The 11271-nt window shown below is 48.9% G+C and overlaps 1 protein-coding gene across 11 annotated transcripts in view; it reads left to right on the plus strand.

Annotated features, from left to right (window-relative positions):
- Window positions 1-9984, plus strand: part of SLC41A3 (solute carrier family 41 member 3) — a 66592-nt gene extending 56608 nt beyond the window's left edge. For 9 of the 11 annotated variants that reach the window (XM_087431607.1, XM_087431609.1, XM_087431615.1 and 6 more), the window contains 5 exons: window positions 453-597; window positions 1801-1880; window positions 4334-4468; window positions 8531-8679; window positions 9129-9984. In XM_087431607.1, coding sequence (XP_087287733.1) covers window positions 453-597; window positions 1801-1880; window positions 4334-4468; window positions 8531-8679; window positions 9129-9338 — 719 coding nt within the window. In that variant the 3' untranslated portion in view covers window positions 9339-9984. The remainder of the gene's footprint in view (window positions 1-452; window positions 598-1800; window positions 1881-4333; window positions 4469-8530; window positions 8680-9128) is intronic. The other 2 variants (XM_087431614.1, XM_087431616.1) reach the window with 2 other exon arrangements.
- Window positions 9985-11271: the final 1287 nt, after the last annotated feature.

Raw genomic sequence — 11271 nt, forward strand, 5'->3', positions numbered from 1 at the left:
CACCTCTTTACACTGCAGTCTTCTCGCATGGCTATCTGAGTGGGGTTGTTGAGAATGTGAAATGAGTTCCTGCACAGGAAGTGCTGAGCACAGTGCTGGCCTGTGGTCACAACCCCGTAAATGGAACCATTATAACAATAAGAAGGTTGGGGTGGGAAGAGATGGGGGAGGGTCCTTATGTCAGGAAAACAGCAAAAAAGTCAGAGGAGTGAAGGTGAATGTGGCAGGAATTGAGTACAGAGGAGCTTTTCAGTTGCTTAACAGGATGGTGAAAATTCTTTGGAAGCTGTGGTAGGATGGTCCACCCTAACCTGCTGAGGACAGAAGCATCTCCTCAGATCTCTACTGCCTTTAGTTCCCAGCCCACCTTTCATCTCTGCAACCCAGGCCACAGCCCACCAGGCCATGCCCATGTGCTGTGGCATACATCTCCTTTCTCTTTCTCTTCCCAGACAGTTGGTATCTGATGCCGCTGATCTGCATTGGCTTCATGGCCTTGACCCCTGTGTGGGTCCTCATTGCCAAGCAGAACCCACCCATCATGAAGATTCTGAAGTTTGGGTGGTTCCCAATCATCCTAGCGATGGTCATCAGCAGGTGAGCGTGAGCGAGGGCCACTGCCCCCTCTGTCTTCCTCCCCATGCCACCCCCTGCCCTCTGTGATCAGGGAGAATGGCCTGAGAGCCCCAGAGCCTCTGGAGCAAGGGCGACACTTACTGCCTCAGTGGTCGTGGTTGGAGTGCACTGTAGTGTGGGCTACCTCACTAACTCCTGCTGCTGGTTGAGGCATAGCTCTTTACTCTTCATCTCTCTCACCAAGCACTCTAGACCTTATTTATTCTGAGAAGCAGTCCCGTTTACAATTGCCAAAGCTCCACAGAGCCGGGAAGAGCCGGACCAGGACATGTCAGACAAGCGCACCGGTGCCACGGGCCTCTGCCCTGTTGTGGCGCTGTAGGATCCTGGGTCTCCCGCTCCCCTCTGCCGCAGCTCTTGCTGGCCTGGACCCCTGCTCAGGCTGCAAGGAGTCCTTCACCTTGGCCTCAAGACGATGGCTCTGGGAGCACCACTTCCACAGCGTGCCTGCTGCGGGGGCCCAGAGGGGCAGGGGTATTAGTCCACCTGGACCCTCGGACACTCTGCTGAATTCGGGTCTTCCACCCTCGAGCCCATCCTCCAGGGCCTTTTCACTAGTAGACCCTGGCGGGGGCCACCCCACTCCTTTCTGAGGTGCTTCTCTACACTTTGACTCTCAGGGAAAAGAGATTATGGTCTAGGTGTCTTTGCTCCCAGAAGGCTCTTGGGCTCCTTACACAAATTGATGTCACTTCTCCAGGGCTCTAGGGGTGGGGCAGCCTTTGCTAATCTACAGGGGCTGGTGGGAGCGAAGTCTTGCTGCACCATCTTCCAAGAACAAGGGGCGAGATGCTACCCATGCAGCTTCCATCTTTTGCTGAAGGGTAGCTCAGTTGCAGTTCAGGGGCTGCCACGTGACAGAGCCCAGCCCACTAAGTGGCCTTGGAAAGGAGTTAGTTGTTTGTTTTTAATGGTCTGACATCATCTGATGGGCCTTCTGGAACAGCTGAGACTCAGAATAGCGGTGGAGATGCATGTGCGGGATGCAGAGGACACTGGGGAGACCAGCTTGGCTTCAACAGATATTTTGTGTAGGGGTAAGAAAAGTATCTACTAAGCTGGGTGTTTACTAAGGTTGATAAGGCAGTTTGTGTGGAGAAGGTTCGCAAGGCCGCCTTCAAACATAAACTCGAATCATTTGACCGCCATCTCCTCTCTCTCCAGTTTCGGAGGGCTCATCTTGAGCAAAACCATTTCTAAACCGCAGTACAAAGGCATGGCCGTATTGACTCCTATCATATGTGGTAGGTATTGGCGATCACTGTCACATGGGGTCCCTGGATTGGGTTGGCCTGCAGGGCCTGGATGGTGGGACCTGAATAGCAGTGACTTCCGAGGTCCAGCTCCAGACCCTTAGAGGCCAAGTCGGGAAGCTGTGGCCATGCTGCTGCTGGGCAGGGGCTACTGGGGCTGGTTCTTCTCAGATGGAAGGAGAGCCCAGGGGAGAAAGCCCTGCCCACTGCTCCACCAGCTCAGCCCTGTTCCTCTTGGGTGCCCCCAAGACTTGAGCTTTCCACAGAGCTAAGTCCCAGGCCTCAAAAGCACACAGAGTTTACCCCAGGATTCATGGCACCTGCAGACTAAATGTGGCCTTCAGAACGGGAGTGTTGGCTTCTCATGGTTTTTCTTTTATTTTAACTTAGATTTATTGATGACATTTAAAACTGAGACATTTACACATAAACATCTGGATTTCTGTCTTCTCCTTAAAAAGCAAGGCTCTAACAATACTGGGTTTACACTGCCGGTAGGGCAGGAATCAGTTGCCTTCGAGGCAGCACCTGAGTTGTCCAGCTTGCCTCAATCCCCTCCATTCCCTGTTGTCTTCCACCCAACCCTTCACTGATTCACCATCTAGGCTTAGACCCTGTGGACATTTGTGGTGAGGACCCCTCTCTTTATATTTTTTTGTGAGGAAGATCAGCCCTGAGCTAACATCCATGTTAATCCTCCTCTTTTTGCTGAGGAAAACCGGCTCTGAGCTAACATCTATTGCCAATCCTCCTCCTTTTTTTTCCCCCAAAGCCCCAGTAGATAGTTGTATGTCATAGCTGCACATCCTTCTAGTTGCTGTATTTGGGACGCGGCCTCAGCATGGCCGGTGAAGCTGTGCGTCGGTGCGCGCCGGGGATCCTAACCTGGGCCACCAGTAGCAGAGCGCGCGCACTTAACCGCTAAGCCACGGGGCGGGCTCCTAGGACCCCTCTTTTAACCAAAGCTTGGTTTGTCTCCACTTTCTGAGAAGGCTTTGTAAATGGGACTGACTGGTCAGGAGAGGAACCAAACATAACTTATTGCATGGTTTGCTTCCTGGCCTTCTGGGACTGCAGAAACAGGTTTCATAGGCCCTCGGGCACCTCCCCACTCTTCTATAGGAACCTAGGCCTGTGTTCCTTGCATGTCAGTGGGCCGCCCAGCAGGTCTGCACCCCGATGGAGTTCCACAGGCCTGTTCCCAGCACAAGGGCTTGCCATTGTGAATGGGGACAGCAACAGCTGAGTCCAGCCCAGATGCTGTAAGCTGGGAAAGATTTCTTTGGATGCCACCAACTCAGATGCCTATAGGGGCCAAGCAAGCAATCTGAATGGGTTAAGCAGGTAAGAATAACTAGGCAGTAAGGAGTGGTGAGGAACAGGGCAAACTGCAGGACATGTTCCTGGTACCAAGGGAGTGGTGCCTGCTCAGCTTCGGCCAGTTGCTGCCTGGTGGGAACGGAGGTCTAGAGTTGCCTGGGCCGATTTGTTAGAAGCCAGGAATCTGTATTAAGGGCCTAATTTGTAAATGCTGCCAATTAATTTGAGTTATTGTTTTCTTTTTTCTTTTTCAATCATGTGTGGGCCAAGCAAAATAGACCCACAGCCATCCTCTGGAGTGGCCAAGGCAGTTGGTCTCTGCCCCTGGAGGCCACTGGAGCATATCTGGCCCAGTGAGGGGTTGTTCTCCATAGGGCTGAGGAAATGGAACGGGGGCAGCCCAGCCCTCCCTCTAAAGGAGACGGTCACCATGGGCAGGCCCTGTTCTCTGCCAGCCCCAAAGGCTTCCCCTTGCAGAAGGAGCTCAGTGTGGCCTCTGTCAGCTGGGCCCTCTGGCCCTGGCAGAACTGGACACGATCAGCTCCCTGTGGGATGGGGAGCCTCAGCTATGAGCCCCAGCTCTGTCACCTATGATCATCTCTCTCTCCTCTCACTGCTCACCTGCTGTTCTCTTTCCTCTTCTTCCCACCTTGAGGTGAAAAAAATCCCTTTTATTTTCTCAGATATTCCAGTCTGTAGTCTGGTTCCCGTTACTTCCTCTGTCCTTGAGTGGCTTCTGAAGATATCCTCTCGTAGACCCCTGCGTCCACCTTCCTCCCTCTCTCACCCTCACTCCCTTCCTGGATTCCCTCCTCCCTCGCTCCCGCTCTCCCTCCCCCAACACATGTGTATTGAGAACCTCCTTTGACAGTCACACTTCCTTTGCCTTAAAAGGTGCCAGCTGTCAAGGTGATATAGTTACTCCCTTCATACCTCGCTCATGAGGTCCAGGCCACCCTGGCTTGGTGCCAAACAAGGTCTGTGGTCAAGTGGGAGGGAAGGAAAACAGATCAAGTGCTAAGTCGGTCAAGGAAGGCTTTGTGGAGGAAGTGAACTTAAAATAAGGGATAGAACACGAAGACTGGCATAAAGAAGGGGAAACCAGATTCTTTTTCTCTTCACAGGTGTTGGTGGCAATCTGGTAGCCATTCAGACCAGCCGCATCTCCACCTACCTGCACATGTGGAGCACGCCTGGGGTCCTACCTCTCTGGATGAAAAAATTCTGGCCTAACCCGTGCTCCACTTTCTGTACCTCAGGTGGGTCTGGTGTCTTCCAGAGGCCATGTGGCCATTTCTTGAAACAAGTAAAAATTGACATCATTGGAATCTGGTGTTTGTAGCTGTGAACATCTAAAACTAGTGCTGACCTCAGCACAGATCTTCAAGGACAGAGCTCCTCCTCCCAGAGACCCGAATCTGCAACCCTGCTTTTAATTGATTCATTGGTTCCCTCAAATATACGTTGACTGTCTGCCAGGTACCAGGTGTCAGGTTACAGTGGTGAGACAGAGAAAGCTTATTCTTGTCCTTGTGGATATATGTGGTCTGGAAGAGCAGATAAACCCACAAAAAATGAGCATATAATTACAAACTGTGATGTTCTAAAAGGCGAAACCACAGGGTGCAATGAAAAAGAACTGTAGGATATACTCAGATTTGGGGTTGGAAAATTCCCCTCTGAGGACGAGCAGGGGTTGGTTGGGAGGGAGGCATGCTGGGGCAGGAGGAGCATTCCAGGCAGAGAGGACAGGCTGAGCAAAGGCCCGGAGACAGGAAGGAACTTGGTGAGTTTGAAGAGCGAGAGCTCGCTGAGACCTGGGCACGACGAGCAAGGGAGAGGATGAAGGAAGCTGGGGCCGGAGAGGGAGGGAGGAGTTGCTCATATAGGGCCTTGAAGCTTGGGAAAGGAGTCTGGATTCTTTTCGGAGAACCATTGGAGGTGTTTTTATCTTTTTGTTACTTTTTAAAAATGGATCTTTGGGGCCAGCCCAGTGGCGTAGTGGTTAAGTTCGTGTGCTCCGCTTCGGCTGCCCGGCGTTCACAGGTTTGAATCCCAGGCATGGACCCACACACCACTCATCAAGCCACGCTGTGGTGGCGTCCCACATACAACACAGAGCACGATGGGCACAGATGTTAGCTCAGGGCCAATCTTCCTCACCAAAAGAAAAAAACTGGATCTTTTCTCTTATTACATTTTCTTTTAGCATTTCCTTTTTGTTTCAAGTACCTTCAGCCATTCTCTTAGGGTAGGTCTGCTGGCACATTTCTGAAGCATGCTTTTGTGGATATAAAATTTGGGGTTAATAGTTCTTTCTAGTACTGGAAAAATGTGCTGCTTCCTTTTGACCGTCATGGTTTCTGATGAGAAATTGCTGTTGTTTGAATGATTTTTACTGTATACATGGGGTGTCGTTTCTCTACTTTTTAGACTTTGGATTATGATGTGCATTAGTGTGGATTTCTTAGAGTTCACTCAGCTCGTTGAATACATAAATTTATCTTTTGCCAACTTTGGGAAATTTTAAGGTATTTTTTCTTTGAATACTTTTTCAGCCCAACTCTCTTCCTCCTTTCCTTCTGGTATTCTGATGACATGAAGGTTAGATCTCTTGTTGTAGTCCCACAAGTCCCTGAGGCTCTGTTCAGTTATTTCCCAGTCTATTTTACTCTCTATTGTTTAGATTGACTGATTTCTATAGTTTTTTCGTCAAGTTCACTGATTCTTTCCTCTGTCCTCTCTGTTCTACTATTCATCCCATTCAATTGTTTGGGGACTTTTGCTATTGTATTTTTTCTGTTCTAATATTTCCATTTGGTTCTTTGTATCTTCTGTTTCTTTTCTGAGACTTTCGATTTCTTTACTGAGATTTTCTATTTTTATTATTTGTTTCAAGTGTGTTTGTAATTGCTGGTTGGAGCATTTTCTAATGGATTCACTGAAATTGTTTTCAGATAATTCTGCCATCTGTGTCATCTCAGTGTTGGTGTCTGTTATTTGTCCTTTCTTATCAAGTTGAGATTTTTCTTGCTATAAGTGATTTTAGATTGGATCCTGGACATTTGAGTTATTGTGTTATGAGCCTCTGGGTCTTATTTGAGTCTTCTGTTTGAGCTAGCCCCCTCCGACACTGCACCACTGGGGGATGGGGAATGCACTGCCTCCTTCCTGCCGGCTGGGGTGGAAGTCCAGGTTCCCCTTCTGTCTCCACGATACCTTGGAGGAAGAGAAGCACTTCATTACTGGTGGGCAGGGTGGGAGTCCATGTTCCTCTGATACACCCTGGCTGGGAGGGAGAGGGGTGCCTTGTTATTGCTCCCTGCATAACCTTCACTGATGTGGTTGGAGGGGTACTCATTACCACTAGGCAGAGTAGCACTTACTCCCCACTCAGCTTTCTCTTATACCAGCTCATCCAGAAGGGGTGAATACCACATTACACCTGGATGAGGGCAGAAGTCCAGGCTCCCACTTGGCTTTTGCTGATAGAGATGGGGCTGTAGTTTTTCCTGTAGTGTTTGGCTGGATTAGAGAAGTTATTGTCTAAAGTTCTCTGTTTTGCTAGGCTGCCCCTTTCCTGGACCTTCGGCTAGAGAGAGCAGGCTTTCGTTCAGTCTCTTTTTGATCTGTGCCCATTGACATTTCTGGGTTGCTGATTTTTCCAGCACCCAGTCTGGGATATATCAGGCAAAAAAAACCCAAAAAACAACTCAGGGAACTCAGTTGTTCCCTGGGTCTCACGGTCCCTAGCCAGCCTGCCTTTTCCCTCCACCTTTCAGGATCTTCTTATGTTTGTTTTATGTATAATGTCGAGTTTTTAGTTGTATTTAGTGAGGAGAATAGAAGAAGTATGTCTACCTCATCTTGTCTAGAAGTGAAAGTCCCCCTTATGTTCTCTGACTTGTCACTTGTATATGGAAAAGCTATTTATTTTCTATATTATTTATGTACCTGTCTTAATTCAGCCTGCTATAACAGAATCATAGACTGAATGGCTTATAAACCACAGAAATTTATTTTTTGTAGTTCCGGTGGCTGGAAGTCCAAGATCAAGGCACTAGCAGATTTGGTGTCTGGTGAGGGCCTGCTTCCTTGTTCATAGACAGCTGTCTTGTCCCTGTGTCCTCACGCGCTGGAAAGGGTGAGGGAGCTCTCTGGGGTCTCTTTTATAAGGGCCCTGATTCCATTCAAGAGGCTCCATCCTCATGACCTAATCACCTCCCAGAGGCCCCACCTCCAAACACCATCACATTGGGGGTTGGGTTACAACATACAGATTGGGGGGAGAAACAAAAATTCAGTCTGTAGCAGCACCTAAATATTTTAATGAATTCTTATGTATATATAGTTTTTCTGTAGATTTTCTTGAATTTTAATGCCATCTGCCAATAGTAATTATTTTGCTTCCACCTTTTTAAATTGTTTTTAGAAAGAATATTTTTATGCCTTTTCTAGTTTTTCATCATGAATGAATTTTGGTGCTCTTGTGTGTTCTCACCCTCTCTCTACATATTACTTTATAGTAGACTTTTTAGCTTCTAAGTTACATACGGTTTTTCCCCCTTTTCCTTATTAGGTTGATGAAATACATTATCTTAACTCAGAGGCAGATGAAAACTTACTTTTCATAGAAACTATTTCTGTTTGAGAAGCCCATCGCATTCACATGTTATAGTTTTAAAAAGTGTGTGGTTGGGGCAGGATAAATCACATTTCTTGCAGAATCTCAAACTCACAGAGCACTGAAGACTGAAGAGCACGGGCTGACAGGATCCCAGAGGCGTGGTGTGAGGCAGGGGCTGCCTGAGGGCCCCGTGAGTGTGCCACCCTCCTTAGCTCACCACCTCCACACGCTGAGCCTTCGTTCCTCAACATCCCGAGCTCTTTTCCACTTCAAGCCATTTGCATGTTCTCTTTCCTCTGCCTGGAATCCTCTCCCCGAGATTCAGATCTCAGCCTAAATGTCATCTCCTTGAGAGGGTTCCAGTCCCCAGTAGCTCATTCCCACTAATGTACACTTCATTCTCTACCACATTACCCTGGTTTATTTTCTTCCTAGTGCTTGTCATACTTTGAAATGATCTTTCTTGTTTGTTTGTTTCTGCTACTCAATTCTGGTTTTTCTCTCTTCCTTAAAATGTCAGCTCCATGAGGGAAGAGACAGGCCTATACCCCCATCTGCTAGAACATGCCTGACACATAGTAGGTGCTCAATAAACACTAGATGACTGTGGATGCCTCACTGGAGACTGTCACATGCCAAGGTGGCCTCTGCTGCCAAGCAGGTCATGCAACCTCCTTGGTTCTGTTTCTTCCAGAAATCAATTCCATGTCAGCCCGAGTCCTGCTCTTTCTGGTGGTTCCAGGCCATCTGATTTTCTTCTGTGTCATCTACCTGATGGGAGGCCATTCGGTCCCAAACAGCAAGACCTTTGTGGTGTTCTATCTGCTAGCAGGCCTGATCCAGGTAAAGATGACTGCAGCAGCAGCAGCAAAGCAACTTTCTGTGGTCAGTCAGCCAGCAAGCTCTGTCCCCTGCCTGGGTGAGATGATGAAGCAGTGGGGGTAGGGGCTCCTGTACGTGCAGACACAGTTTCCATCTTCCAGAAGTTAAGTCAACTTGTTCAAGCCCCAGGGCATGATCCAGACAGTGGTAGTAGGTCTGTCTAGCACTTCAGGATGCCAGGAGCAGGGCCCAACCACAGGGAGGGAGGCAAGCATAGATAAGGGCGGACTCTCTGGCCTCTTCACGAGCTCAGAGCTAGGCGTCAGACCCCAAGAGAAGCTGGAAGAAGGGGAGTGCCGGGGTTTGTCACGTCCACTTTGGTATCTGCCCTTGAACTCTGCTAGTTTCTTGGCAACACTTGGCTTTCTGACTTGGTCATCGTCTTTCGTGTCTGCTTGCTCTTATGACAGGTGACAATCCTGCTGTACCTGGCAGAAGTGATGGTTCGGCTGACGTGGCACCATGCCCTGGATCCAGACAACCACTGTATCCCGTACCTCACAGGGCTGGGGGACCTCCTAGGAACTGGCCTCCTGGCACTCTGCTTTCTTATCAACTGGTTATTGAGGAGCAAGGCAGAGCTGGTTGGCGTCTCTGAACCGCTGTCAGGACCTCCCTAATTAGCCCAGGCAGCCCCAGTTCAGTGGGGTACAGAATGCAGCTTCTCCCTGGCCGAGTCCTCAGGAAGATGAACACCTGCTCTGCAGGGGCCCTTGTCACTCAGCTGAGGAGGCTCGCACACACCTTGAATCTGCAGCTGGAACCTGAGCCCGTGACGGAGGCCTGAAATCACAAGCATTGTCTGTGAGTGTGTGAGTGTGACTGCGTGCGCCTGGGCATGAGTGTGTGCCCACATGCTGGGTGTGGGAGTGGGTGTGCATGTGTTTGGAGAACAGGGCACTCTGGCCTGAAGATGCTGAAGGAAGAGGAATGTCCAGTGCACATTGGGGGATGTGGGGGCGCTGTTTGTGCCCGTGCAGCGGGCATTGTGGTGGGGCAGGAAGGAGAGCTGTTGTGTGTCCAAGCCTCAGGACTCTAAACCACGGCTTAACTGATGTCTTCACTAGGTCCAGCTCCATGGGCCACTCTGCTGCTGTGTCCTGCAAATGTGCGCACCCCTTCCCAGGACGGGCGTTGCACAACCCTCATCTGTTCCCAGCATTTAATCTTGTCACTGCTTTTTTTTTTTCTTTTTCTTTTAGCAAAAACCTCTGTTTAGATTTTAATGATCAGAGAAGTATGAAATAAAACGTAGATTATATTGTACTTGGTCTTTTGTGTTTTTAAAGTTAGTTAATGCAACCATGAGATTTGTGGTCTGTAAGCAACAAAAACCTCTGGCATTTCTCTAGTGCAGTGTTTCTCGAACTGTAGTCTCCAGCCTGGAAGCATCAACATCACCTGGAAACTTGTCAGAAATGGAAGTTATCAATCCTCCCTTCCCCCAGGCCTGCCAAATCCAAATATCGAGGTGCAGCCCAGCAATGTGGGTTTAACAAGCCCCCCAGGTGGTTCTGATGTGCTGTTGCATTTGGGAACCATGCTTCAGAACTCCATCTTTTTCCAAAAAAAAATATGTCCACTTTCTGTTTCTTACTAACTCATCATAACAACTTTAGCCATGGTTTGGACTGAGGATTATTATCTCCATACAATAAAACAGGCATTCATTCATTCAACAAATGTTGACAGAGAACCTCTTGTATTAATCAGTGTCCCAGAAGGAAAGAGAGCAGCTAACTGGAGTAATTGAGCAGAGTTTAAGGAAGAGACAATTTACAGATACATGGGGAACAATGGGTGGTGAAGCACCCTGGGGCCAGGCACAGTGGGGGGGCTGTCACCACCAGGTATTCCCTTGAACTGGACAGTAGTTAGGAGTGGGATTACCTGAGAGGGAGTCTCTAGTAAAGAAATACAACTACTACCAGCTTGTGGCCTGGCAGAGAGCCATGGGAATGAATACCCCAACCTTATTCTCTGCCCACCCCTACATCTCCTGCTAGTGTCTCCCATCAGCCAAACCCAAACAAAAGTTAAATGAATGGGGGCCCTATTGATGGTCCATAGAGGTCTCAGCCTCCTGGGGCACAGAGCCAGGTGGGAGTGCAGAGTGAAGCTGCGGAGGCAAGTGGGGAATAGCCAGTGCACCTATGTGCTAAGCCCCAGGCTAGCTGTTGGGGATTGTTAAAAAACAGAATACAACTGAGTACATTTTAAAGATCTTACTGACTTTCTTTAATGATTCATGAGTTGGGCAGCATCGCATCTAGCAGATATAAAGGAGCTCTGAGGAGCTGTACAAAATGCAAGACTTACAGGCAGAAGGAGGAGAGACAAGGAAGTTATTAGCAAAGAGTGGATTGTCTGGGGCAAAGTTGCCCTCCTTTGGGGGACGGCAGGGGTCTGTCAGGCAGGTGACCTCACTGGTGCTGACAGGTGATTCCTGATGGGCTGGTATAAGATGCCACTCCCGGCAGAAGTTGAAACTGTAATTAAGCTAAGTATTAAGTCTCGTTTGGGTGATGTGGGCTTACCACAAGTGACTCCATT

The sequence above is a fragment of the Ceratotherium simum genome, chromosome 5 (genome assembly GCF_057802395.1).
Source record: "Ceratotherium simum simum isolate JZ-2026a chromosome 5, ASM5780239v1, whole genome shotgun sequence".
In the NCBI taxonomy this organism is placed as follows: domain Eukaryota; kingdom Metazoa; phylum Chordata; class Mammalia; order Perissodactyla; family Rhinocerotidae; genus Ceratotherium; species Ceratotherium simum.